This window comes from Mustela erminea, chromosome 6, assembly GCF_009829155.1.
Source record: "Mustela erminea isolate mMusErm1 chromosome 6, mMusErm1.Pri, whole genome shotgun sequence".
Lineage (NCBI taxonomy): Eukaryota > Metazoa > Chordata > Mammalia > Carnivora > Mustelidae > Mustela > Mustela erminea.
The window spans coordinates 7,999,679-8,024,370 of record NC_045619.1 but is presented as its reverse complement, the minus strand read 5'-3'; the positions used below and the strand labels follow the sequence as shown (position 1 = coordinate 8,024,370).

General features: G+C 40.9%; 1 protein-coding gene across 5 annotated transcripts in view; it reads right to left on the bottom strand.

The window, feature by feature from the left end:
- MRTFA (myocardin related transcription factor A) overlaps nt 1–24,692 on the bottom strand; it is a 160,479-nt gene that overhangs the window by 51,316 nt on the left and 84,471 nt on the right. Inside the window, exon 1 of one of the 5 annotated variants that reach the window (XM_032346176.1) lies at nt 9,783–10,325. The exons of the other annotated variants lie outside the window; for them this stretch is intronic. Within the exon in view, the coding sequence (XP_032202067.1) occupies nt 9,783–9,990 (208 nt within the window). The 5' untranslated portion in view covers nt 9,991–10,325. Of the gene's footprint in view, nt 1–9,782; nt 10,326–24,692 lie in introns of those variants that run through there. 5 annotated transcript variants of the gene reach the window in all.

The following is a 24,692-nucleotide window of genomic DNA, read 5'->3' as shown; positions in this document are numbered from 1 at the left end:
TACCCCATCTTATTCAATTCTTAAAACAAAGCTATGTGGAAGGTGCTATTATTATACTATTTTGTAGCTGAGGAAATTGAGCATAAGACACATTAAGCAACTTGCCTGAGGTCACCCAGCTCCATTTCGATCTGCAGCCAGAGCTCTCAGCCACTATTATAGGTTATGTTTCTCTTCCTTCATAAAACAGACCAGTTCCTCATGTTTAAAAATGACACTAATAATAGTGCTTTCTGCATGATGTGGCTGGAAAAAAATTATCTACTTATTAGTAGGGAAAATCCAGGTGATTTCGGTGAATAGCACAGGGCATTTCAGAAATCTAGAATCTAAAACGCTCCTTATATTAAAATTCCAGAAGTAATAGAGACTAACAGGATGATAGTGGCCAACGTGTAAAGGTCATTCAAAGGGGCTCCTCCCAGAGACAGAAGGCGAAGGACACAAGAGAACTTCACAGGCCTACTTCCCATTTGGCTCTCAGTGCAGAGACGTCCACACTGAAAAGCAGAGAGCACCTGCTTCCTGGTACAACTTCATTCCTGCATTCTGCCAGGGGTTTTTCCTGCTGTCGTAGAGATTCTGAGTTGATTCATTCATTCACTGAACTGATACTCAGTGTGCACTTACTATACGCTGGGCACTATTCCAGGTTGATAAGGCAGGAAAATGGATAGATGAAGTCCTTGCCCTCACAGACATATGTTCTAGTGGGAGAAACATAGTAAGTTATTTATGTTATAATTTCCAATGGTACATTATGTGAAGAGAAGTACAGCAGACTGAAAGAACAGAGAGTGACTGGGGGTGGTAATTCTACAAAGTACACATGGAAGGCCTGTGGAAGAGGAAGAGACAGATGACTCTTACACAAAATCCTACATAGTATGATAAACCTTGAATAGATCTGGAGAGTGTTCCAGGCAGCAGAAATAGAACATGTACAAAGGCACTGAGTGAGAGGAGGCCTGTCGAGAAGGAAACTCAGATGTAAGAGATGAGGAATCTAGTCTGTTGAACTCTCAGTGGGATGTACCACTACGGTGACTCATTTCATCTCAACAGCTATGTGAGGTATGTGTTACCTCCATTTTACAGATGAAGAAGCAGCAGTTCGAAGAGGTAAAGTAACTGTGTGCACAGCTAGTAAGAGGTAGAGGCCAGAGTTCAAACACAAGTTGGCCTGATATCAAAGCCTATGCTTTTTCTGCTATAACACATTTAATGCCAGAGCCATAACAAAAATAATATGCGTAAGTAAGTAAGTAAATAAATCAAACTCTTTCCCCTATCCTCAAAATCTGGGGCTCACCATTTCATTTTGGGTAGCTGTTCATCTCCCCCGTGAAGTAAGGTCCTCCTTTAACTGCAGCGGGCAGATCTCAAACTGCCAGCTACTTCGATGTCATCGGTCTCTTTCCTGAGGATCCATAACACAGTGCTCAGACAGCTAACTCCATCACACAAGATCTGAGCATAACACGTACTTGCTCGAGGCATCTGAATGGGGTGAAGGTACACTGGGAACGTGCTTCCTTTAGACTGGCAGGGCCATCTGAACAAACCCTTCCAAAGTTAAAGGCACCAGGAACAGTGTTTTCCCTGCAGCATTAGTTCTGCACGTTCACCCAGGAAATGTGGGCAGCCTTGAATCTCATCTGCTATTCTCTGTGGGTATTACTGGTGCTGACATTTTGCACCCAACTTTGCTAAGGGTAGGTGACAGGTGAACAGATTCAAAACTTGGAACAGGGCATGGTTATTCTACAGCAAGCCAGAAGTGACAAAAATTCTTTCCCTTAAAACTGTATTAGAGGGGCGCCTGGGTGGCTCAGTGGATTAAGCCGCTGCCTTCGGCTCAGGTCATGATCTCAGGGTCCTGGGATCGAGCCCCGCATCAGGCTCTCTGCTCAGCAGGGAGCCTGCTTCCCCCTCTGTCTCTGCCTGCCTCTCTGCCTACTTGTGATCTCTCTCTCTGTCAAATAAAATAAATAAAATATTAAAAAAAAAAAAAAAACTGTATTAGAGTACTTACTCTTTCTAGATCTCTAATAATAATGTGGCCCTGAAAGACATAGCATGGTAGAATACTCAGGACTGAAATAATGAGGGAGGCCTATATCCCCATATATTTCTGTAAATATTTAGTAAGTTAGTTTTTTTCCTACCAATGTACTTTAAACTCTCCCGACAGGCTTATCCTATTTAGCTTCTTCCCATTTTTTAAATTAACTTTCAAGAGTTTGCAGTAATTAATGACAGCTTATTTAACCGACATTTTGAGAAAAAAATAAAAAGGTAAATCCTGATTTTTGTTGTTGTTTGAGGAGACTAGATGCCCAGTGTGGAGCCCAATGTAGGGCTTGAACTCACAACCCTAAGGATCAAGACCTGATCTGAGATCAACAGTTGGTTAATCGTCTGTCTGCCTTTGGCTCAGGTCATAATCCCAGGGTCCTCGGACAGAGCCCCACACTGGGCTCCCTACTGAGCAGGGAGCCTGCTTCTCCCTCTCCCACTGTTGCTCTCCCTCTTGTGCTCTCTCACTCTCTGTCAAATAAATAAAATCTTAAAAAAAAAATAAATAAATGAAAACAAATTTCCTCGAGGGCAAGGATTAAGAAACAGGTGATTAGAAATGAGAAATTTGGCCACATGTGCTAAAAATACACACACAAAATCTGAAAGTTCTTAAAATATTTATATGTAAATTTCTCTATGGGTACTTAAGGGAAAAAAATAATAGCTTATTTCCTTAAGTCCTAGGTGATGTAAAATTGTATCTATTTGTCTCAAAAAAAATTAAAGTATTTTAAAATTAACTTTGGCAAAGCTACAGCAAAATTGTTCTTTTCTGTAGAAGACAGAAAGGCAGAAAAGAGGGAGAGTTAAATTTCATGCAGCATGTGAAGTATGAAAGCTATAAGTCTATCAGCGAAAATTGTTGCAAGAGTTACAATTCTCAAGATCAAATACATAAAGGGAAAGCCAGTCTATTAAAATACAGCAGCCCATTTAACTACTGAAGGATTTTCCTACTCCCCATTCTCCGGTTTAGTGGAAACATCTCAGAAGTAAATGTATATGTAACTGTACGAGAGTTCATGTTGTTTGAAGAACTGCAACTTTGTATTTCCTGAAGTTTGTGTGGTCAAATTTGCAAGTAGAACATGTCATTACTACAGGTTTTGCACAAAATTTTACGAAACAAACCTACATTAAGTTAAAGCAGAACTGCAATCAATGCCTTTTCTGGCCACTTCAGGAATTATTTCCATACATTTGCCTATCACAGAATCCTTTGGATTTAGATGCTTGATTCCTTCAACACAGACCAGGGGTGGAGGGGGCATTCCAGCTCCAAAGCTAAAATGGAAGTAGAATGCAGAGTAATGAAACAATTACCCAGTTACCACATACCACATTTTTCTAACATAATTTTGAGCGATGCAGAAGGTGCCACACCTCTCAGCAGAATGCTTATTTTTAAAATGTCCCAGAAAGACTAGCTTGTAGTTTCCCTCCTCCTGCATTTTCAAATCATCCCAGTATTAACAGCCTTCTTTAAGAAGCCTCGCCCCAGTTTTTTTGGGGGGAAAAAAAAAAGCATTACATTTGTCTTACGCTCCGTGTGATACCCAAGCAAGACCCCTCTTTTTCTGGTTCTTCTGCCTCATCAAAGCATGAAAACAGCCAGAACTACAGCAACAGCTGGAGATCATTAAACCGACAGAAATAGCTTAGGAGACTCCGTTGGTGTGTGAGTGGGGGGAGGAGAGGCTCAGTATCAGATTAAAAAAAATCAAAAGGGCAACAGGAAAGGCGGGGGATGGGGGTGAAGCCTAAGAAGTGTATCATACCTAATTTCCTTTACACAGCCAAAGGGATGCCCTGGAACCAAAGAAGGGACAGGTGACTGCAGCTTATCTTGCCTAGCCCCCACCTATCTTTCCTATGAAAGGCTTAGTCAAACCTAAAAATGTGAGTTAGTCAAGACAGATTGGGATAGGAAGGTAGGGGAGTCAATGCATCTCAAAGGCTAACGCTGGGTCATCCCCAGTCTGGAGGAATCTCTTAGAGGATGTGAGTCATTTCTGGTGCTGTGCTGACAGTAAAAGTCAACTCAAGAGGGAGAGGGGTACGAAAATACAGGCCAGTCCCTAAGTGGACTCGGATACCTACCCAGTCCCAAGGCATCCTTTCAACTGGGGAGGACCAAATGCTGGATGAAATGCAGGCTGCTGGGGCTGTTCGTGCCAGAGCACAAACACGCCTCCAATGCTAGCTTTGTAATCTGCCAGGCCTCCGAAGGTCAGTACAGGAATGTGCCATCTGCCTGGCCCGATGCCCGAGTGTGTTCAGCACATATCTGAATGCCCTACAGGAGCTTTATTCAGATCCCTCCATGGGAGTGGGCCTGCATATCCTGATCTCCATGCCTTGGTCCAGTTAGTTGTAGGATCCCGGGGTACCCTCTTCGCCCTCACACATGCTAGGTTGTCATTGAATGTCAAGGCCTATCCCACCAAGGCATCTTCTGCATAACTAATCTCACAGCACTGCAGTTTCAGACAGTTCCCCACCTGCAAGCCCGAACAGGAAATGATTCGATTGCAGATATTTTGACTGCAACTCTCTTTAGCAAGAGTGTTTGGTAACTGTGGGATTGCAGGAACTTCAGCTGAACATTTTATTTGATGCATCTAATGATTTACTAGAGAAGGCTCCATGCTGATACCTGCTCTCAACAAAAGCACCCCTACGCTGCCCTCTTCTAGAATGGCTTCTTCTTCTTTTTTTTTTTTTTTAAGATTTATTTATTTATTTGACAGACAGAGATCACAAGTAGGCAGAGAAGCAGGCATAGAGAGAAAGAGGAGGAAGCAGGCTCCCCGCCAAGGAGAGAGCCCGATGCGGGGCTCGATCCCAGGACCCCAGGATCATGACCTGAGCCGAAGTCAGAGGCTTTAACCCACTGAGCCACCCAGGCGCCCCTAGAATGGCTTCTTTTCTAACTCACAAACCTGTAGGAAAATATGTTCGTGCGTATTTCCAAACTACATCAGTTTTGGCTACATAACTCTATTTGAACAGGGTTTTCTATGGTTTCAAAAAAACCCCCGCAATAATTGGCTTATTCTGAGTATTTTAACTTAATATTAGGAAGGGTAGGACATCTACAAAATAAATTCACTAGAGAGGAGACTAAAAAAAGTTTATATACATATTTAGTTTATACACACCCATACAGATCTATCTCACATACAGCTCATTTTAAGGCTGCATAACACCAAAGGACAGGATATGTGTCAACCAAACTATTGTGACTATAGTCACTTCTCAGTGTGCACAGCCTAGGTGGGAGCAAATGCATCTCTCATCAGCCTTTACCAGAGTATATTCTTTACAGAAAATATTTTTAAAAAGTCATAAATATTTATAATCAATCATTTACTATGTACGTGCCTTGGTACTAGGTTACACAGTAGGAATTGAGAAGAGAAATAAGAAATATAATAAAAATAGCTCTTAAAAATAATATATAATACTTTACAATGTTATTTGCATACATATGATCTTATTTCACTCTATGAGTTAGGATGGCAGACATTATACCCATGATACAACAAAAGAAACTGGTTTGCCAAGCTTAGAGTAATTTAGCCAAACTCACATTGGCAAGATCAAACCAAGAACTTCAGGTTCTTGCCTATCAGTTCAGTGCTGGAACGCTAGCTGCCTACCACAAAAGGGCTTTCAGCCCTCAAGGAATTATCTCTGACACCTAATGCCTTGGCCAGTGTTTCTCAGATGTACCAAGTTTCTTCCCAGTGAGAATCTCACCAATCTCCTGGACCAGGGTCATATTCTAAATCTAATTCAAGACAATTGTGGGGAAAGGTTATTTATTAATATCATTGACAATTAAAAGATCTGAGGGGTGCCTGGGTGGTTCAGCTGGTTAAGCGTTTGCCCGGGCTCAGGTCATGATCTCAGGGTCCTGGGATAGAACCCCACGTCGGGCTTCCTGCTTGGCAAGGAGTCGGCCTCTCCCTCTGCATGCCCGCCCATTTGTGCTCTCGTGCGTGCGCTCTCTCATTCTCTCGAATGGATAAAATATTTTTTAAAAGGATCAGAGTTTCTTTTGAAGGCCAGAATTATTACTATGAAATACTGAATAAAACTCAATTAGGATGGAGTGCTCAAAATGTATCTCATTTAGGATGAACACATTTTTGCTTACGGGCATGATACTGCCCTCTAGTGCCAGGAAGCACAGTACCCTCAGCAGACTAACTCAGCTAATGCATTATTAACCACCTACTGTGTATAAACACACTTCACTAATGAGCACTTTCAAAGGGAGAAAAAAGAGAAAAGGGTAAGCCAATTACATACATACAACCATAAAAACTAAACCCCTCAAGGAATTTAAAAATATAATAGAGAGGATAAAAAATATGAAATAAATCACTGTAATCAAGGACAGTGTTGTAAGTGCTATGAGTTTGCAGAGAATAAATCACTAGAGTACAAAAAGGATCAGGCAAGCTCTGTAGGAACAGCAGCATATAAACCTTCTCTGGAGGACTTTATACACTAGGTATGAACAAAACCCAAAAACTAGCAAGGAGCCAAAACCCAGAGGTAGGAAATATTATAAGGTTAAGAACATATATACATATGTTCTTATATGTATATGTTATATACATAACTAATGTATTCCAATTTAGATGGAGAATGAAGTTTGTGAAAGGGGAGTAGAAGGTAGCCAGAAAGGCAGGTGAAGGTCAGGCTGCGAAGGGTCTGAAATTATGCTATCCAACATGGTAGCCACTTGCAACCTGTGTTCTTCAAATTCAGTTAAAATTAAATAAAACCAAAAATTCAGTTTCTGGGGCACCTGGGTGGCTCAGTGGGTTAAGCCGCTGCCTTCGGCTCAGGTCATGATCTCGCGTCCGGGGATCGAGTCCCACGTCGGGCTCTCTGCTCGCCAGGGAGCCTGCTTCCTCCTTTCACTCTCTCTGCCTGCCTCTCTGCCTACTTGTGATCTCTCTCTGTCAAATAAATAAAATCTTTAAAAAAAAAAAAATTCAGTTTCTTAGTCACTCCAGCCACATTTCAAGGCTCAACAGCCACATATAGCAAGTAGCTACTGTACTGGACAGTGCTGATACAGTACTGGGCAGTGCTGTACCAGAAAGCTGCATTAAACTTCAAGACATCAATCTTTTTTTTTTTTAAAGATTTTATTTATTTATTTGACAGACGAGATCACAAGTAGGCAGAGAGGCAGGCAGAGAGAGAGAGAGAAGGAAGCAGGCTCCCTGCCGAGCAGAGAGCCCGACGCGGGGCTCGATCCCAGGACCCTGGGATCATGACCTGAGCCAAAGGCAGAGAGAGGCTTTAACCCACTGAGCAACCCAGGTCCCCCAAGACATCAATCTTTCAAGACTTCTTTTTTTTTCCCAATTTATTTATTTTCAGAAAAACAGTATTCATTATTTTTTCACCACACCCAGTGTTCCATGCAATCCGTGCCCTCTATCATACCCACCACCTGGTACCCCAACCTCCCACAAGACTTCTAAAAAAAAAATACAGTTCTGATCCTTGCCAAAGTCAAGAAAACCACAGGTCCTAAGACCATAAAGGGTAAATTAAAGTGTGGTCTCTATCCTTGTGCTGTCAACTGAAACAGCAGGAACAGTATCACACATAGCCTCCTATGGTCCTAAACAATTCTCTTGAGAAATGTGTGCCACCTTTCAAAATCCTTTTTTTTTTTTAACTTAGGAAAAATAAAGAGCTAAGAAAAATATGAAAGAAGGAAAAGATTATCATCAGGCATTGATCTATAATAATAAAACACAATACTGAGAAGAGTCACTTTCGCTGGGTAGTTTTGTGTATCTGAAGGAAGAACTGTCTCTATCCCTCAAGCACCTGCTTCAGCCCAAAAGGAGTAATCCTGGACATCCTTTATACTTTCACTATCTAATGCACAATCTATTTCTCCTGTGCAGCTTATAAAATGACAATCATTTTTAAAAAACAATGTGTACTGGTAGAAAACAATGTGAGTTCTCTCAAGATCCAACAGACAAAGAATTCTAGATACAAATTTCCAAGTACAGTATAAAATCAGAAAAACATATAGTCAATTGCTATGGCTAGTTGTCCAAAATTGCCATTCTGATCCTACTTATGCCAAGTCTGCATCTCTATTTCCTATACACGGCTACTCTTGAAACAAAGCTATTTAATATTCATACTGGGAATCTGAAACACTATAATCTTCTGGTTACAAAAAGTTAACAGTGGCATCCCAAAGCTTTAGGTCCTAAGCCATACGGTCTCTCCCTTTCAAATAACCTTCCCTGAAATGTTACTGTGGTGTTTCTTTGACATTATAACACTTTTAGATATTTAAAAAAAAAAATCAACTGCCTCTCAGTCCATTTTTTATTATTTTATTTTATTTATTTTTTTTAAAAAGATTTTATTTATTTATTTATTTGACAGAGAGAAATCACAAGTAGACAGAGAGAGGCAGGCAGAGAGAGAGAGAGAGGGAAGCAGGCTCCCTGCTGAGCAGAGAGCCCGATATGGGACTCGATCCCAGGACCCTGAGATCATGACCTGAGCCGAAGGCAGCGGCTTAACCCGCTGAGCCACCCAGGCGCCCCTCAGTCCATTTTTTAAATCATTCTTTGCAAACTGGGCACTGATAATCACTCATCTCCTCGTCAGTGGATTCATTCACTGCTGATACCACAAGCTCAAACCATCCTGTCAAATGTTAGTAACGTCCCAAAGAGATCTTAAGAAATCAAAAGAAATGTCTAAGTTTTTAGAAAAGTAGCAGTTATATAAACAATAGTGGAGAAGCTTCCCAAGCTAGGAGAGAGAAAATGTTGACAATTCTTTTCCATTCATATCTGTTAGAATTTGAATGAAGTCTCTACTCCCCCCCACATATTTTTTCATAACTTAAGAGTTTTTCCTGAAAGAATTACTGAACTTTTTTGCAGAATTCAAATGTGTCCATTCTACTCCCAAACAATATTTTCCCAGCAGTTTCAAAACACAAAAGAGGGATGTTTACAAAGGAAAAATCCTTCATGGGTATTAACCTAATAAACAGTTTCCTGCTATCTTTCATACATGTGGATGTAATTCTAATATAACTCTACAATTACTAAAAAGATTGGTAAGGCCAGCCCCAACAACCCAAACTAACATTCAGTATAAGTAAAAAGAAAAAGCCTTCCAAATATTATTTTGTTTTAAATTATGATATCTTAGTGTTATGAGATCTCAGAGGTTATCTATCCACTATCAGTATTTAACAGAAGAAACTAAAGTCCTCATCACTAGCTCCCTATTTATTTGTCTAGAACCTATGGCCAGAGTATGTTTTATTGCTAAAACACTGCATGTGACCCACATAAATGGGAAGAATCCCACCTTACAAAGTGTTTTTCTTCCTTCTTCCATAATCTGGGTTCAGTATGTGGGCTCTGCAAGGGTGGAAGGAAGGGAGCAAGAAAAACATCATAAACACTATCCCCATCAGGTCATGAAGTGCACCCTATGGTACCATGCTCAGTCGTCTACCTGCTGAGGGCTCTACAAGCTTCAGTCAAAACCTTGGGAGAGTAAACTACCCAGAGTCAAAGCTTGGCTGGCTGCCGAGGAACAGGGACGAGATAAAAAGCCTACAGTGAATTAAGGAGGAAACAAAAGCATGCAAACCCCAAGAGGATAAATATGCCAACCTTCCCGAAAACTGTGATAAGGGGCCAGTCGCACTGCGGAGCAGCTGTCCCTTCCGGGCTCCAGGACAATCCATGAGAGCGGCAGAATCCTGCAGGTGGGTTGATGAGTCTTGGTCTTCTCCTCCAGCATGCTGGGGGAGATGTGAGGCTCCAAAGGCCAGTGTTGCAATAAACCTGTCTTCCTTACCTCACTCCTTAAAGAGGCCATTTATTATTTGCTGAAAATCTGATTAGCATTGTTCTTTAGCTTCAAGTGGGCACTTTGTTTCTGCAGTGCTGAGGGTATAAGAACAGCTAGATCCCAAGTTTACTTAGGGAGCGAGGCATTAGAAGCAGTGACAGCAGAAGGTCAGAATCAGTAAGTCTCCTGGAAAACATTTCTTCCTGTCAGCACTGGGCCTCGACACAGACACCTCCCTCCTCTACCCAAATGCCAAAAAGCAGGACTGGGATGATTTCAATGTGTAGAGCTGGAAGAGAAGAGGGTTCCCTTAGAGAAAATGCTCGTAGCAACCAACCAACCTCATTCACCCAAAATAGTAAACAGTTGGTTTCTCTGCTCAGAACCAAAAGGCTTCTGCCAGACAAGTGGTATCACATGACCAGGTTCCCTCTTCTCTCCTCTGCCTCCCTCCCTTCCTGTGTAAAGTCTGCACCAAAGTAGAACAAGGACCTGTAACACTGTACTATTTTATTTCACTTGACATTTGTTTTTAAAATGTTTACAGATGAAAGATACCAAATTGGGAGGAAGGGCAGTACCAAGGGAAAAACTCGGGAAGAATTTACTTTGAAATAAGCCACATGACAGCATCAAGAAGCAGTACCATAAACGTAATGGTTAATTAGCAAATGTGCTCAATGAACAAATAAATGAGTGAACAGACACTTCTTGGCAATTTGCAGATGTTTTAGCGACAAAGTCTCTAAAAAAAGATACAGCTCAGTACATATCTGACTTTTTCACTTACAAAAAAAAAATAATAAAGCCTCTTAAGATGATAGCTAGTGTCAGAGACAATATACTGCAATGGCAAAAATTTGAGATTCACACCCTTATCCATCTCAACTCAGCTCACCATTTGATTCTACTACTTAGCTATCATAACCCCATCATTCAGATCACTGGGTAGAAAATCAGGGCAGCTACACCAACAGACTAAACTGAAAAACCTACACAGCTCATTATTATGGGGAGAGCTACCATCCTGACACTCGTGGGCATTTTCCCCTAAGGTGGTCAGTAAGGCGGACGGCACAGCTAGGGTCAGATGGGCCACCATTTTCTTCTCCCCACAAGATTCCCCTGCACTTGAAAGCTGAGCAAGGCATAAAACGTAGAGGCATGGAAGCAAAAACCTCTAGTGAAGCAATCTGTTCTAGGGGAAAACAGGTGTCTCCATCCTTGGCCACGGCCCCTACCCACAGGGCCAACCAGGGGGCTTTGAGGTAAGAGTTGTTCATACTCATCCATCCCCTTGCACTGTAAGATGTTCAATAAATATTTGTAATATGGAAAGGAAAGAAAAAGAAAAAAAAATAAAGAAAAAACTTATCAGAAAGCCTTAACATAAGCAACACCTTTTCCCCCCAAAGACCATGTGAAGGTAATAATTTGGCCAATGTCAGAAAACAAACACTACCAATAAAGAATTTGCTGGTGAGGGTGCCCGGGTGGCTCAGTGGGTTAGGCTGCTGCCTTCGGCTCGGGTCATGATCTCAGGGTCCTGGGATCAAGTCCGGCATCGGGCTCTCTGCTCAGCGGGGAGCCTGCTTCCCTCTCTCTCTCTCTGCCTGCCTCTCTGTCTACTTGTGATCTCTCTCTGTAAAATAAATAAATAAAATCTTTAAAAAAAAAAAAAAAAAGAATTTGCTGGGGAGGATGAGGAGCAATTGACACTCTCAGACATTACTGGGAGAATACAAAATGATGAGCTGGGAAAACAGTCCGGAAGTCTCTTACAAACTTAAACATGGATTTACCATACAACTCAGTAATCTCATCCCTGAATACTTACACAAAGGGAAATGAAAACATACGTCCACATATGGAGCTGTTCATGAATATTCATAGCAGCCTTATTTTAATGGCCAAAAATGAGAAACAACCAATATGTCCTTCAGCTTATGAACAGAATAAAAAATGGTGGTACCTCCATATGAAGGAATGTACTAACGGTGAGGAAACACATGAACTACTACAGACAACAACATGTACGAACCTCAAAAGCATTACGCTAAGTGAAAGAGGCAAATGCAAAAGGCTACAACACGGAATGACTGCACTTATATGAAATTCAGGAAAAGACAAAACTATAAGGGCAGAAATAAAATCAGTGGGTACCAGGCTGGGGATGGGCGAGGAGAGACTGTCTACAAAGAGGCATGATGGGACTTCTTGATGGACCTATTCCCTGTATCTCGATTATGGTGCTGGTTTACTTTTTTTTTTTTTTTTTAAAGATTTTATTTATTTATTTGACAGAGAGAGAGCGATCACAAGTAGGCAAGGAGGCAGGCAGAGAGGAAGGGCAGCAGGCTTCATGCTGAGCAGAGAGCCTGATGTGGGGCCCAATCCCAGGTCCCTGAGACCATGACCTGAGCTGAAGGCAGAGGCTTAACCCACTGAGCCACCCAGGCTCCCTGGTGGTGGTTTACTTTTTATCAAAACTCAGCAAACTGTACCTATAAAGGGATTACTTTTACTGCCTATAAACTGATCCCAATTTTTAAAAGAAAGTAGATTGTGAAATAACATGCATAGAGGCAGAATGGAATAGCAGTTAGGAATACATGCTCTGGAACTAGATAGCCGGGATTTAAATCTTGGCTCTACCACTTACTAGCTGAGTGACCTGAGATCCTTAACACGCCTGTGCCTCCATTTCCTCATCTGTAAAGTGGGGATAATAGTATTTACCTCATAGTGCTGCTGTAATAAATGAGTCGACACATATATGGCACTTAGAACAGTGCAAGCATTCACTAAGTGCCAGCTGTTGTCATCACCCAATTACGTAACGCATACATACATGTCACTGTGCACAGAAGTGACTGGAAGGATAGTTACCATCTGCGTGTCGGGGATACGCTGATTTTATTTTCTCCCTTCTGTTTTTTGTATCTTCCAAATATTCTACAGTAAACAACTATTGCCTTTGCAATAAATTTAAAAAAATTTTTTTTCTCAAAAAAACCATTTTTTCAAAACGAAAGAAAGAACACTGGGCTGGGACTCAGCAGTTCTGTTTTTCAGCTGTGCTAATTACTTCATTGTATGACCTCAAGGTGTCACTTTCATCTCTAAAAAGGAGGGGCTAGAGCAGATAGGGTGTCCTCCATCCCGAAAATGGAATGGTTCTCTAAGATTTATGGTGGGACTGGGCAAGCTACACACTTTATTTTGTTTCATTTTTCTTTCCATATTTACTGTCCGCCTGCCATGTGCCAGGCTGTGTGACACAGATGAAATGGCCAAGCCCCTGCCCTCATGGGGCTTACAACAGGCTCGTAAACAGAGACAGACTTGTACTCAATCATACAATCCGTCAGCATGATACATGCTCTGATGGGAACTCAAAAAGAAGATCTAGCTGGGTTTGGAGGAGTTAGAGAAGACACCTGACCTGAGACCTGGCTGGATTAAAAGGGGAAAAAAAAAAAAAAGTCAAACTAAGGGAAAGGGACCTGCAACCAAAGGGAGAAGAACACACAAAAGCAAAGGGTGTGAAAATAACAACTTCTTGGGGAACAGACAACAGAGAGAAAAGAAACAGAGAAAGGGCACTTTGACAGCAGTATGGAAACAAAGAGGGCCGATCCCAGTAGGGGGAGGTTGGTCAGGAAGAGGGAAACGGGTACTCAGACTGTTGATGATTTCCAGAAATCATATGGAACCCTGAATTGTTTATTCTTACTCAAATGTCTATATATGCAACAAAGAAACCTAGCAAACATGAGACAAAGACGTACTTTACTATAGTCAGAAATATAGCTATACACTTACAAAAATTTTACAAACAAAAGAAGTCAGTTCACTTCCATATCCCATGGTTAATTGAATATGCTTGCTTCTTCAGTAAGTAGCTATTGTATGCTCTACATATGCGTGGTGCTGAGGAAGAAGGGAGACACAGAAAGCAAGAGCACCAGACTCACTTTTTCTTCTACCCAGGACCCACTGCGATCTTCTACCTCTCAGAAGCAGGGCAGGGACAATGTGCTATGGTGGCTGAGAACTCTGACTTGGAACTGGAAAAACCTTTGTATAAATTCTTGCTCTTACCACCTACCTCCAGTCTGAGTTTGGGTAAGTCACTTAACTTCACTTAGCTTTCATCTCACCTGAAAATGGGCGTAACATCATCAAATTATTATGATTTAGGATGAATTTAATGAAACAAGCAATAATAAGTATATCAGCCACCCAGAAAATGTTCCGGAAGTGGTTCCTTTTACTAATTTTAATTTTCCATCTTGGGACAGCTCAAAATCTCCCACTATACAGACACAAATATACTAACGAGGTAGAAAACAGGGGGAGTAATGTATAAAGGTGTATTTAACATTACTGAATTTACATTTCAGTGAATTCACAACTGTTTTCTCATAAAGGTGTCATGCTTGGAACTAACATTCCTGAAGGATTTCTCAAACTGTTAATATCTGCCTATATTACATGACTTAGGAAATTAAATAAAAACCATCACCCAAAATAGGGAGCCAGTCACAATCTCTTCTGGGATTCCTCGTTCTGACTCTGACTAACAATGAGTCATTTAAAGAATGGAGACAACGCAGAGTACTGACAAGCAGTCTGAACACAAACGCGGAGCAGGGGTGCCCGGCACACTGCAGACCGACGCTTTACTGCAAGCCAACTTTCTGAAACAGAGAAACTAGCATGGAAGGAGTCTTCTACTGGCTGCACCTTTTAGTAATCCTGTCTTTCAGGAAAGCGATTAGTTTCTCCACTGCTGCCTCCCTATAATCACACGTACTCAAAAATACTTTACTTTTTAAAGATGTTTATTTCTTAAAGATGACTTCCAGAACTAGAGTGGTCATTTTAAGATTTTAAAAGAACATAGCACACAAAAAGAAAATGTCTGTGTGATATTAGAACATGATCTTATTTAAACTGCCCCCCATAAAGTTCCTTTCGCAATGAAACCAAGCAGTGATACTTCAGTCCAAACAGAAGATTTAACAAGCAGAGGAGAACCTGGGTAGGATTTTCAAGTACAGTTTTTCAAGTCTATACTTTCTTATATGTAAGTAAAGTCTATGCCTATAAGCAAAAGAACACCATACTTTCGTATCTTTCTCTTATTAGTGTACAACCAGTCTCTGTAGAGAATCCTCATGCTACCAGGGAACCCCAGGATCTTTCTGCCTACCTAATCCCACAGAGGACACCCTGTTACTCCCCTTCACTCTCCCTCCTGTCATCAGTGCCCACGGCAAGCTGGCAGCTAGTGAAACTTCTGAATCACCCAAGCCCCCTTGCTATGCTCCACTCTGCTTAAAGGTGCCTCGTACTGTGTACTGGCAAGAAGAACCTAAGGAAAACACAAAGACAGGTTCTTCCTTGTAGGTGCAGGAAAGCTGAGCTAATGAGGAGATCTGTTCGTCGGGGCTTCCCTGTAGCTGCTTGTGATAGGTCCAGAACACACTACTGTTTGCTCTTTTTCAGTGATCCAGGTGTCACCTGCCAAACAAGCGCTCTCCACATCACGAACTGGCAACAAAATCAGAAGGTCGAAGCTGAAAGCTGCTAGAACTCCTCTAGCATAAGGCTGTCTCCCCTCACTCATCTCCTCTGAAGCAAGAGTACTGCAGGCTAATTTTTCTGCCAGTCTAGACAGTCTCCCTAGAAATCAGCTTGCCCAGCAGTCACTTGCTCACCAGGGTTACACACGCTGCTTCACAGACATCAATGCTCTAGTTCACATAATACGCAGAAGCTCCAATCTCAAAACAGTGCAAGCAGGAGAGCCACTTACCTACACAGTGTCTGCAATCTGGGAATCTGCAACAAGTTTTGGCCCTTTAAGATAATGAGTTTATTGAGCTCCCTAAAATGTACTCAGAGACTTGGTTCCTATGGAATGGTTCATAATTTTTAAAAAAGTGACGTCCTTTGTCACATGTCTTGAGACTCTGATACTATTCAACAACAACAACAACAACAAATTTTTTTTAAAGTAGGCTCCAGAGCTCATATGGAGCCCAGTGCAGGGCTTAAACTCACAACCCCAAGATCAAGTCTTGAGCGGAGATCAAGAGTTGGATGCTCAGGGCACCTGGGTGGCTCAGTTGGTTAAGTGTCTGACACCGGTTTCAGCTCAAGTCATGATCTCAGCGTTCTGGTATTGAGCCCCATGGCGGGCTCCATGCTCCGCAGAGTCTACTTGGTATTCTCTCTCTCCCTATCTCTCTGACGCTCTCCACCCCCACTCACTCTATCTCAAGTAAATAATTGAATCTAAAAAAAAAAAAAAAAAAAGTCAGATGCTCAACCAACTGAGCCACCCAGGTGCCCCCCACCAATTTTTTTTATCAAGACTGTACTACAAAGAAGGTACCAACATTTCCCAGGATACTTTTCTTAAAAAATAAAACATCTAAGGCTGCATAGGCCCACTGTAAAGATTCAGTGAAATTTAGATAAATAATACATTTCATAGCTTTAAATGTAAATGGTGAAGAACTCGAAGTTGGATTGGGGATAATGAGCCTTCTTTGTAAAAGTTCAATATTTAAGAAAACAAATATACTCGGGGTGCCTGGGTGGCTCAGTCATTAAGTGGCTGCCTTCGGCTCATGATCCTGGGGTCCTGGGATGGAGCCCCACATCGGGTTTCCAGCTCAGTGGGAAGCCTGCTTCTTGCTTCTCCCTTTCCCACTTCCCTGGTTTGTGTTCCCTCTCTTGCTGTCTTTCTGTCAAATAAATAAAATCGTAAAAAGAAAGAAAGAAAGAAAGAAAGAAAGAAAGAAAGAAAGAAAGAAAACATTATTTTATAATTGAAAATTGATTTTAAAAATTTAAAAAATGACCACAACTTGCTTTGTAATTTTAAAAGATTAATTTAGATTTCTCAGATTTCTTAGGTCTCAAATTCTCAGATAATCTCAGGATAAATGCTGCATCTGCTCAGAATTCAGGCCATGATTCTGAACATATCAACACATCAGCCTTTCTATTAGGAAACAGTAACTTTTCAATTAATAAAACTAGGTAAATGGTGAGAAACAATTAAAATGATCTTTAACCCTTTTATTTTTATGAAAAGCAACAGAAAACTAAAAGTTATTTTCTGAACCCAGATCCTGTATTTAAACTTCATTCCCACAAATTTAAGTAATCAAAATGACAAGGGGAAGCATAGCAAAGCAGTCACTTAAGTAAGGAAAACCTTAGAAAAGAGTCTGGTCAAACAGAATCTTCAATTTAGAAGTACAAGATGTGTGATAAAAGGACACTCCCTTCTTTTTAAAATTATGAAATATTCAAACTTGGAATTGACTGAGTATAATATCTTTTAAGAAACACAGATCTGCCACCTGTTCATGTCCATCATCTTAAAACCCTGGCTCAAAACTTAACTTTTCCAAGAAACTTTCCCTAATTAACCTCAAAAAACTCTGGTCACTCCACCTGCTATACTTTCAGCATAAAATTTTCTTTTATTTTGTAGCATGACAACATCTATCTCCAACTGAATGCTAAGCTATTTGAAGAAAAGGATTAGTATCTTCTTTCTTTTCTTATTTTGCCACAAAATAGGGCTCTACCTACCATAGGGCTCTACCCAATGGATACTCAATAAACATTATTAAATATCTAGAGTTTTCAGTCTACTATCTTTCACCCAATGCTCACCAATTATTAAACATTTGGTACTATTATTTCATTGTCAGAGTCTAGGGGAAGGGAAATGGAAAAAGATCATATTCAATTAATTCAATTAATCCCTGGGTACTGATAATGCCTGTGATGGTCTATATTTATGTTACGATAAAGCTTAAAAATTAGCCATGAGTCTTATCCCAGCTCATCCATACTGTATCTAATTAAGAGACTGCATAGTATTAATAGGGAAGTGCTTTGAAGTCGAAGGTGTGACCCCTACCTCCAGCACTTAAAACGAGGTTCTAGTTTCTCTCAAAGTACCTACCACGCAGGATTGCCGCAGTACCGACTACTGGGGAAGAAGGGTGTTAGTCAATATGGGGTAGTTTTAATACTGTTAAAATTATGACTAGTTAGAAGGCTAAGAAAAGTTATTCATAATATGAACTGTACTGCATTAAAGTGTACGCTGGCATCAATTTTCTGGTTAAATATGGTCCATAAAATGTAAACCCTTCTTGAATGTGATCTCCTTACCACTGTGATAAACTTCCACAGAAAGTGATCTTTGCTACATGGTAATTTGCCAAGGATCTGGGGAAGAAGGTTTTGCATAGATGCAAAGACATATTTTCCAGCAAAACTCAGTTTTATGCAACATTTTCATATTAATAGATGCCTTAAAACCTGAATACCAGCTTCTCGCTGTTAACAAACTACTGCATTTGTCCCCTGATCCCTCACAATCCACATCTCAACAGCATTTCAAGATGTGGCTACAGTGTCCAAAGAGCTTTCATATGGCTTATTCAGCAAACTTGTTCAGAATCCTAATTAAAGGGCTGCCTGGCTGGCTCAGTGGGTTAAGCCTCTGCCTTCAGCTCAGGTCATGATCTCAGGGTCCTGGGATCGAACCCCACATCGGGCTCTCTGCTCAGTGGAGATCCTGCTTCCTCCCCCCATCCCCCGCCTGTCTCTCTGCCCACTTGTGATCTCTGTCAAATAAATAAATAAAATCTTAAAAAAAAAAAAAAAGTAATTTGGCTAAGGCATATAATGAACTGGAAAATACATGTTCTCCCTAACTCATCAGTTCAATGCCTAAGAAAATGCACGACAGAACTACATACATAAAGCATATGTAAAAAAAAGAAGTTTATTGCAGTGTTTTTCATCACAGCAAAAGAGGAAAGAAGTAAAATGAATATATTATCCATAACTAACATACAGTCATTTAAAATAACTAATTTGAGCTATGTCAGATGATGTAGGATCTCATGAAGTATTGTTGAGTGAGAATAATAAAAGGTAAAAAAAAAAAAAGCATGTAATTTCATTTAAAAACAAACCAATAAAAGAAAAAAACACTGTGTGTATTTGTATGTGCATGTGGATCTATAATAGGATTATGTGTGTGCAGAGAAAAATATGGAAGGATATACACTAGGTTGTTTACATGGTTTGGGGTAAAGATTCACCAGTGTACAGGGAATGGCGAAGAAGTGAGGGAATGCTAAGGGAAAAAGTCTGCACTTAAAAAATAAGGATGCAAATTTACAGATTTATGCATCTATGTAAAATTGTTTACACATAGATTGAGGTATAAGGACTTAAGCCAATTTTAAAAATAATAATAATCTCCTAAATGGAGAGTGACAAATCATGACTTTAAAGAATTTATGCAATTACCTCATTCTGATTGCTGCCTTTGTTAGATGATGGTTTTTACACAGTAAGCAGAACCCGCAGCTACCACCACCTTCACAGCTTCCCGCGGGAAGACCACTTGCAAACAGCTAATGCACTGCATTAGCTACCAGCAAGCACAGGTGATACACAACAAAAATTTACTTTATAAAATATAACCATGAAACACTGTTGAGTACACTACTGTTTCAGTTCTTTAGTGGCCAAATACAGTAAATACCGATCACATTTATTATGGTTGGTGAGTTCTGACTAGAATAGATGTTGGCCTCCATCAGCACTTTGTTGAAATCTACCACACACCTGAAGAGAAGCATACTCTTAGGTACAAAAACGTGTCCCCAAACCCTAGTTAGTATAGAAAAAACTATCACGACTGTTCCTCCACCTTAAATAAACTTCCAATTGAGATATATCAGAAGATCCACAGAAAGTGGCAGTGTGCAGAAATAAATCTTACTGGGAATAGATAAAACCATTTTTTCACACTCCATCAGCAACTGTGCCTTAAGTTTCTCTTACTAATCAAATGGGAGTTGAAAGTGTCCTCAGCCGCTGCTAGGAGAAACACTATTTCCTAGAAGCCACTATGCTCAAGTCCGTGTGCCGGATACCGTTCTGTGGGCTCTACACGTATCAATACTTTTAACCCTCACAAAAGCCCAGTGGTTCTTAATCCAGGGCAATTTTGTCCCCAAGGGGAAAAATGGCAGTATCTGGAGACACTTCTTTTTGTTACAGCTGGAAAGTAGCTACTGGCATCTAGGAGGCAGCACCAGGTAATTCTGCTAAACCCTGCAACGAGGAGAGCCCCAGACAACACCCCAAATATCACTAGTGCTCAGGCTGAGACACCCTGCAGTGAGGCCATGAGGGAGGTCCTACTGTTGTTCCCATTTTTCAGATAAAGAAACCGAGGCACGGAGAAGATAAGTAACTTGGCTAAGGTCAAGATCTCGCAGACGGCAAAGCCGAAATTTGAACCTAATAGTGTAGCTGCTCCAGAGTCTCTCTTCTTATCCTTTCACGAGAAATAAAGACGCTAGTTAGGAAGCTGACCCACAACTTTCTCTCCCCTTCCTAGATATCAGGCTTGTTTGGAAGAATGATTTATCTGTACATTCATTTTAAATTCTGTCTGACCATCAATCCATTCAACGAGTATTCCCTGAGCATCCACTGTGTGCCAGACACTGCTCAGAGCAATTCTAGGTGCATAAGGTCCCTGTCCTTGGGGTACATATGTTCCTCCCTCATATTCATTCCCCCACCGTCCTTATTAGACTCTCACCACCCATGTCTCTTCCCCTTCTAAGATTTTATTTCATTTATTTTTTATTAACATAGACTGTATTAATAGTTTCAGGGTTAGAATTTAGTGATTCATCAGTTGGGGACAACACCCAATACTCATTACTTCCAGTGCCCTCTTCAACACCCATGACGCAGTTACCCCATCTTCCACCCACCTCCCCTCCAGCAACCCTCAGTTTGTTTCCTACAGTTAAGAGTCACTTATGGTTTGTCTCCCTCTCTAAGATCCTTTTTTTTTTTTTTTTTTTTTTAAAGTAATCTCTACATCCAATATGGGGCTTGAACCTACAACCTGAGATAGAGTCGCCTGCTCCACCAAGTGAGCCAGCCAGGTACCCCTCCTGCTTTATTTTTCCTAATAACACACATCATTCCTAATAATATGTTACACATTTGCTTGTCGTTACTGACCTCCCTTACGAATAGAACCCCACGAGAACTCTACGTGCAGATTGAGAGGTCTACCCGGCACACAGTAAGCATTCAATAATTAGGTGTCAAATGACTGGAGAACAAATGTCTTTTCAATCTAACCATTCCCTCATGACAGCCACCTCTCACCTGCACTTCTGCAACTCCCTCTTATTTGGTCTCCCTGCCCCCTTTCCTAGCCTCCTTCAATTTATCTTCTACACTAAAACCAGAATCATCTTTCTAAAATGCAAATCTAATGCCACATCTCTACTCCAAACCCTTTAGTGACCTCCCACTCTTAGGATAAAGTCAGAACTCCTAAAGTGGCTTCTAAGACCCCCGTGAATCTCAAAGTTATGTTCTTACCACTTATCTTCTCAAATTTAATTACTACAGTCATGGAAGTAGCAGTAACAGCTAACATGTACTGAGCACCTGCTGTGTGCCCTGCTGTGTGCCCTGCTGTGTGCCGGGCCCTAATCTAAGGGCGTTATATATCCTAGATAATGTACTCCCAAATTGAGGTAGGAGTTATGTCTATTTTCAGATGGGGAAACTGAAGCACAGAGAAGTAACTGTCCAAGGGCAACTAGTAATTGGTAAGGCCAAGATGTAAACCCAGGCAGTCAGGCTACTGAGCCCTCACTCACATCCATGATCCTATGTTCTCCATACCAATTGTAACAAAAGTCCCTCAGCTCCTCAAATGCACTCTTTCACCTGACACCTCCAGGCCTTCACATCTCTCTCTGTGCTAGAACATCCTTCAGGTCACAGCGTAAACATCCCACCCTTTGCAAGGCCTCTCTGTGATGTTCCCCAGCATTGTTTGGATCGCCTGCCCTGTTCTCCATGGCACTCTGAATTTCCCATTATAACCCCTGTTCTGCTTTACTATGGTTACTTGTCTGTTCTCACCAGTAAGTTTCAGGCTGCACAAGGACACAGACCATGTCTGTCTTGTTCACACTGTATCCCTAGCATCTGGCCTACACCCTGCAACACACGAGGGGCCAAGGGAACAATTCCACATGGCGCCAGCACCATGAAGCTTTTCCTAACCACCTTGCAAAAGTCACTCATTGTTTCTCTTAAGAACTCTGCTCATACAACACAAGTTTTATGCATCATATTTTGTCATATAGCTATTAAAAAGCACATATATACATATCATTTTTCTGTATGCTTGTGAAAAGCAGGTTACTGGGGTGCCTGGGTGGCTCAGTTCGTTAAGCGACTGCCTTCAGCTCAGGTCATGATCCTGGAGTCCCAGGATCGAATCCTGCATTGGGATCCCTGCTTGGCGGGAAGCCTGCTTCTCCCTTTGATCTCCTCCATCTAAAGCTCGCTCTCTCTCTCATTCTCTCAAATAAACAAAATCTTAAAAAAGAAAAAAGAAAAAAGAAAAACAGGTTGTCTTATACATTGATAAGAACTTTGAAGTGACTATTACAAACTTAGCACTTAAAATACTGTGTACAAGGGATGACTATTATTTCTTACAACTGCCTATAAATCAACAATATCTCAATTAAAATTCCAATTTAAAAAGTAATTATGGAAAGAAATAGATTGATAAATATATTACTCAGGAGCTTAAAATAACCCCCACTATGTCCTGGTGAAGGACAAACTCTGTGATCTAACATTCAGGGCCCTCAATAATCCAGCTCCTTGTTACCTATTAAACCCAATCTTCTCTTGCAACTACCCTACAGCTCCTTCTTGAATCAAGTGAAAACTTTAGTCTTCCTCACATACCATGCCTAGTCCAGTTTCCACATTCTGTCTTAGGATACTCTTCCTATCTGAATACCATCTGATTAACCCTTTCTTCCTCTGACTCCTCTTGCCTATTCAAACTGCACTCTTCCCCCTACAGTCCAGCCTTAATCTCACCTCCACTGTGAAGTTTCCTTGATCTCACTGACATCTTTTTTTCTTAGGAACTTAATAATCTTCTCTAACCCCTGTACCTCCAATAAGCATATAAATTTCCCGAGTTTCTGAATCATTCCTTCCACTTCTTGGGAATCCCCCAAGAGTACCCATCAGAGTGCTAAATATATGATCAACAATTAATAAATACTTGCTGATTAAAGTTAGTCTCACACTAGTCACACATATTATCAACCCTCAATCATCCATGCTAACAGGAAAGCCACTGCACAGAAAGACAACCTACTGGAAGAGTCCAACTATCTTTCAGGGTGGGAGGAATGCCTGTATTTGGATTAAGTACTGTGTACTTGTTTCCAATTTTCCAGAAGTTGCAAAGCTGCCACAAATGGTCTAACTGCACAATTCTTCTCTTGTCAGGGCCCAGAGTCTGCTCAGCTTATCATTCCATACTGGCAAACAACTGTATAACTTTTTCTCATCTGTGACACAAAGATAAAAATAAGCAGAGGTAGTCATATTCTAAACATTTGCTGGTTCACACCTTCTCCTAATAGGGAGATCATTGTTTGGACACAAAAGATCAACTATTCTAACTCTTACTGGGCAAATATCTTATTTGTATCAACAAAATGCTTTTGTAAATAGAACACAGTGACAATACCAATAAGAATTTTGAAAGAGAAGTTTGCCAAAGAAAACCCCTGTGATGATCTACTATTAGGATAATTCAGAATTGATAAAAAGCCAAATTCTTCCCATAGTCCATAGAGATTTGCCTCGGCCTACAGCTATTTTCCCTAAGTGAGAGTTTCTGAACTAAAATTCTTTTTGGTTTGCTTCTCTTTCTCATCCAACTGGTCAAATTTTCTTATAACAACATATCCACAACTGAAAAGCTAAGTTTCTCAGCCTGGATTTTTGTTTATACCTGGTAGAAGCTACAGTTTTCTCCCAGAAGGATTTTAAAATGCCTGAGCTTATCTCCTGAAAACTCTTCAAATACTTTTAATAAACTAATGGCAACAGTTTTGCTACTAAAAAAATTTCCCAACATCTTCCTCTTTTGGCAGGCTCTGCTGAAATCCCCCTCCCCATAAGGGGGAATCTGAGTAAAAACACTGCCTGCTTCAAGTTCCCTTAGGCAAATTTCCAGCCTCAGTCAAGGCCATGAGGTTAAACATTTCTCAATGACGCAGGCTCCCTCAGAGGGAGGAACAAGAAAAAAAAAATTAGAACTTATTCTTCCCAGTGCAGTAAATCAAGAGGCAATGCCAAGTCCTGAAAAAAAATGAAGTATAAGTTAAACTACATACTGTTTGCTCTGCTAAGGCCCCCCAGGAGGAGCACAGAACTGGGATGAGAGCTGTGGGGTAGAAGAAAAGGCAACCACAGAGCCATCAGTCCAGCCAGATCAATAGATAAACCTCTAGGTTCTCTAGGGAATCTCCAGAATATTAATAATGCGTACATTTCCGGTCATGATATAACTTATGATAACTAGAGCAGCTAAAGCAAAGTGACTGCACTGGTGGTGTGGGGTAAGGAAATGGAGTCCTACATGACACAAGTCATCATTCAGGATTCAAATGTGTATTAGGTAGAAGGCAGGGAAAACTAAAGAAAAGAACACTTGGGAAAGGACTATGGGGCTGATCATAGAGAAGGCAAGCTCATCTGAGGGGCTAATAGGGCTCTTGGACCTCTGGCCACCTGCAGAG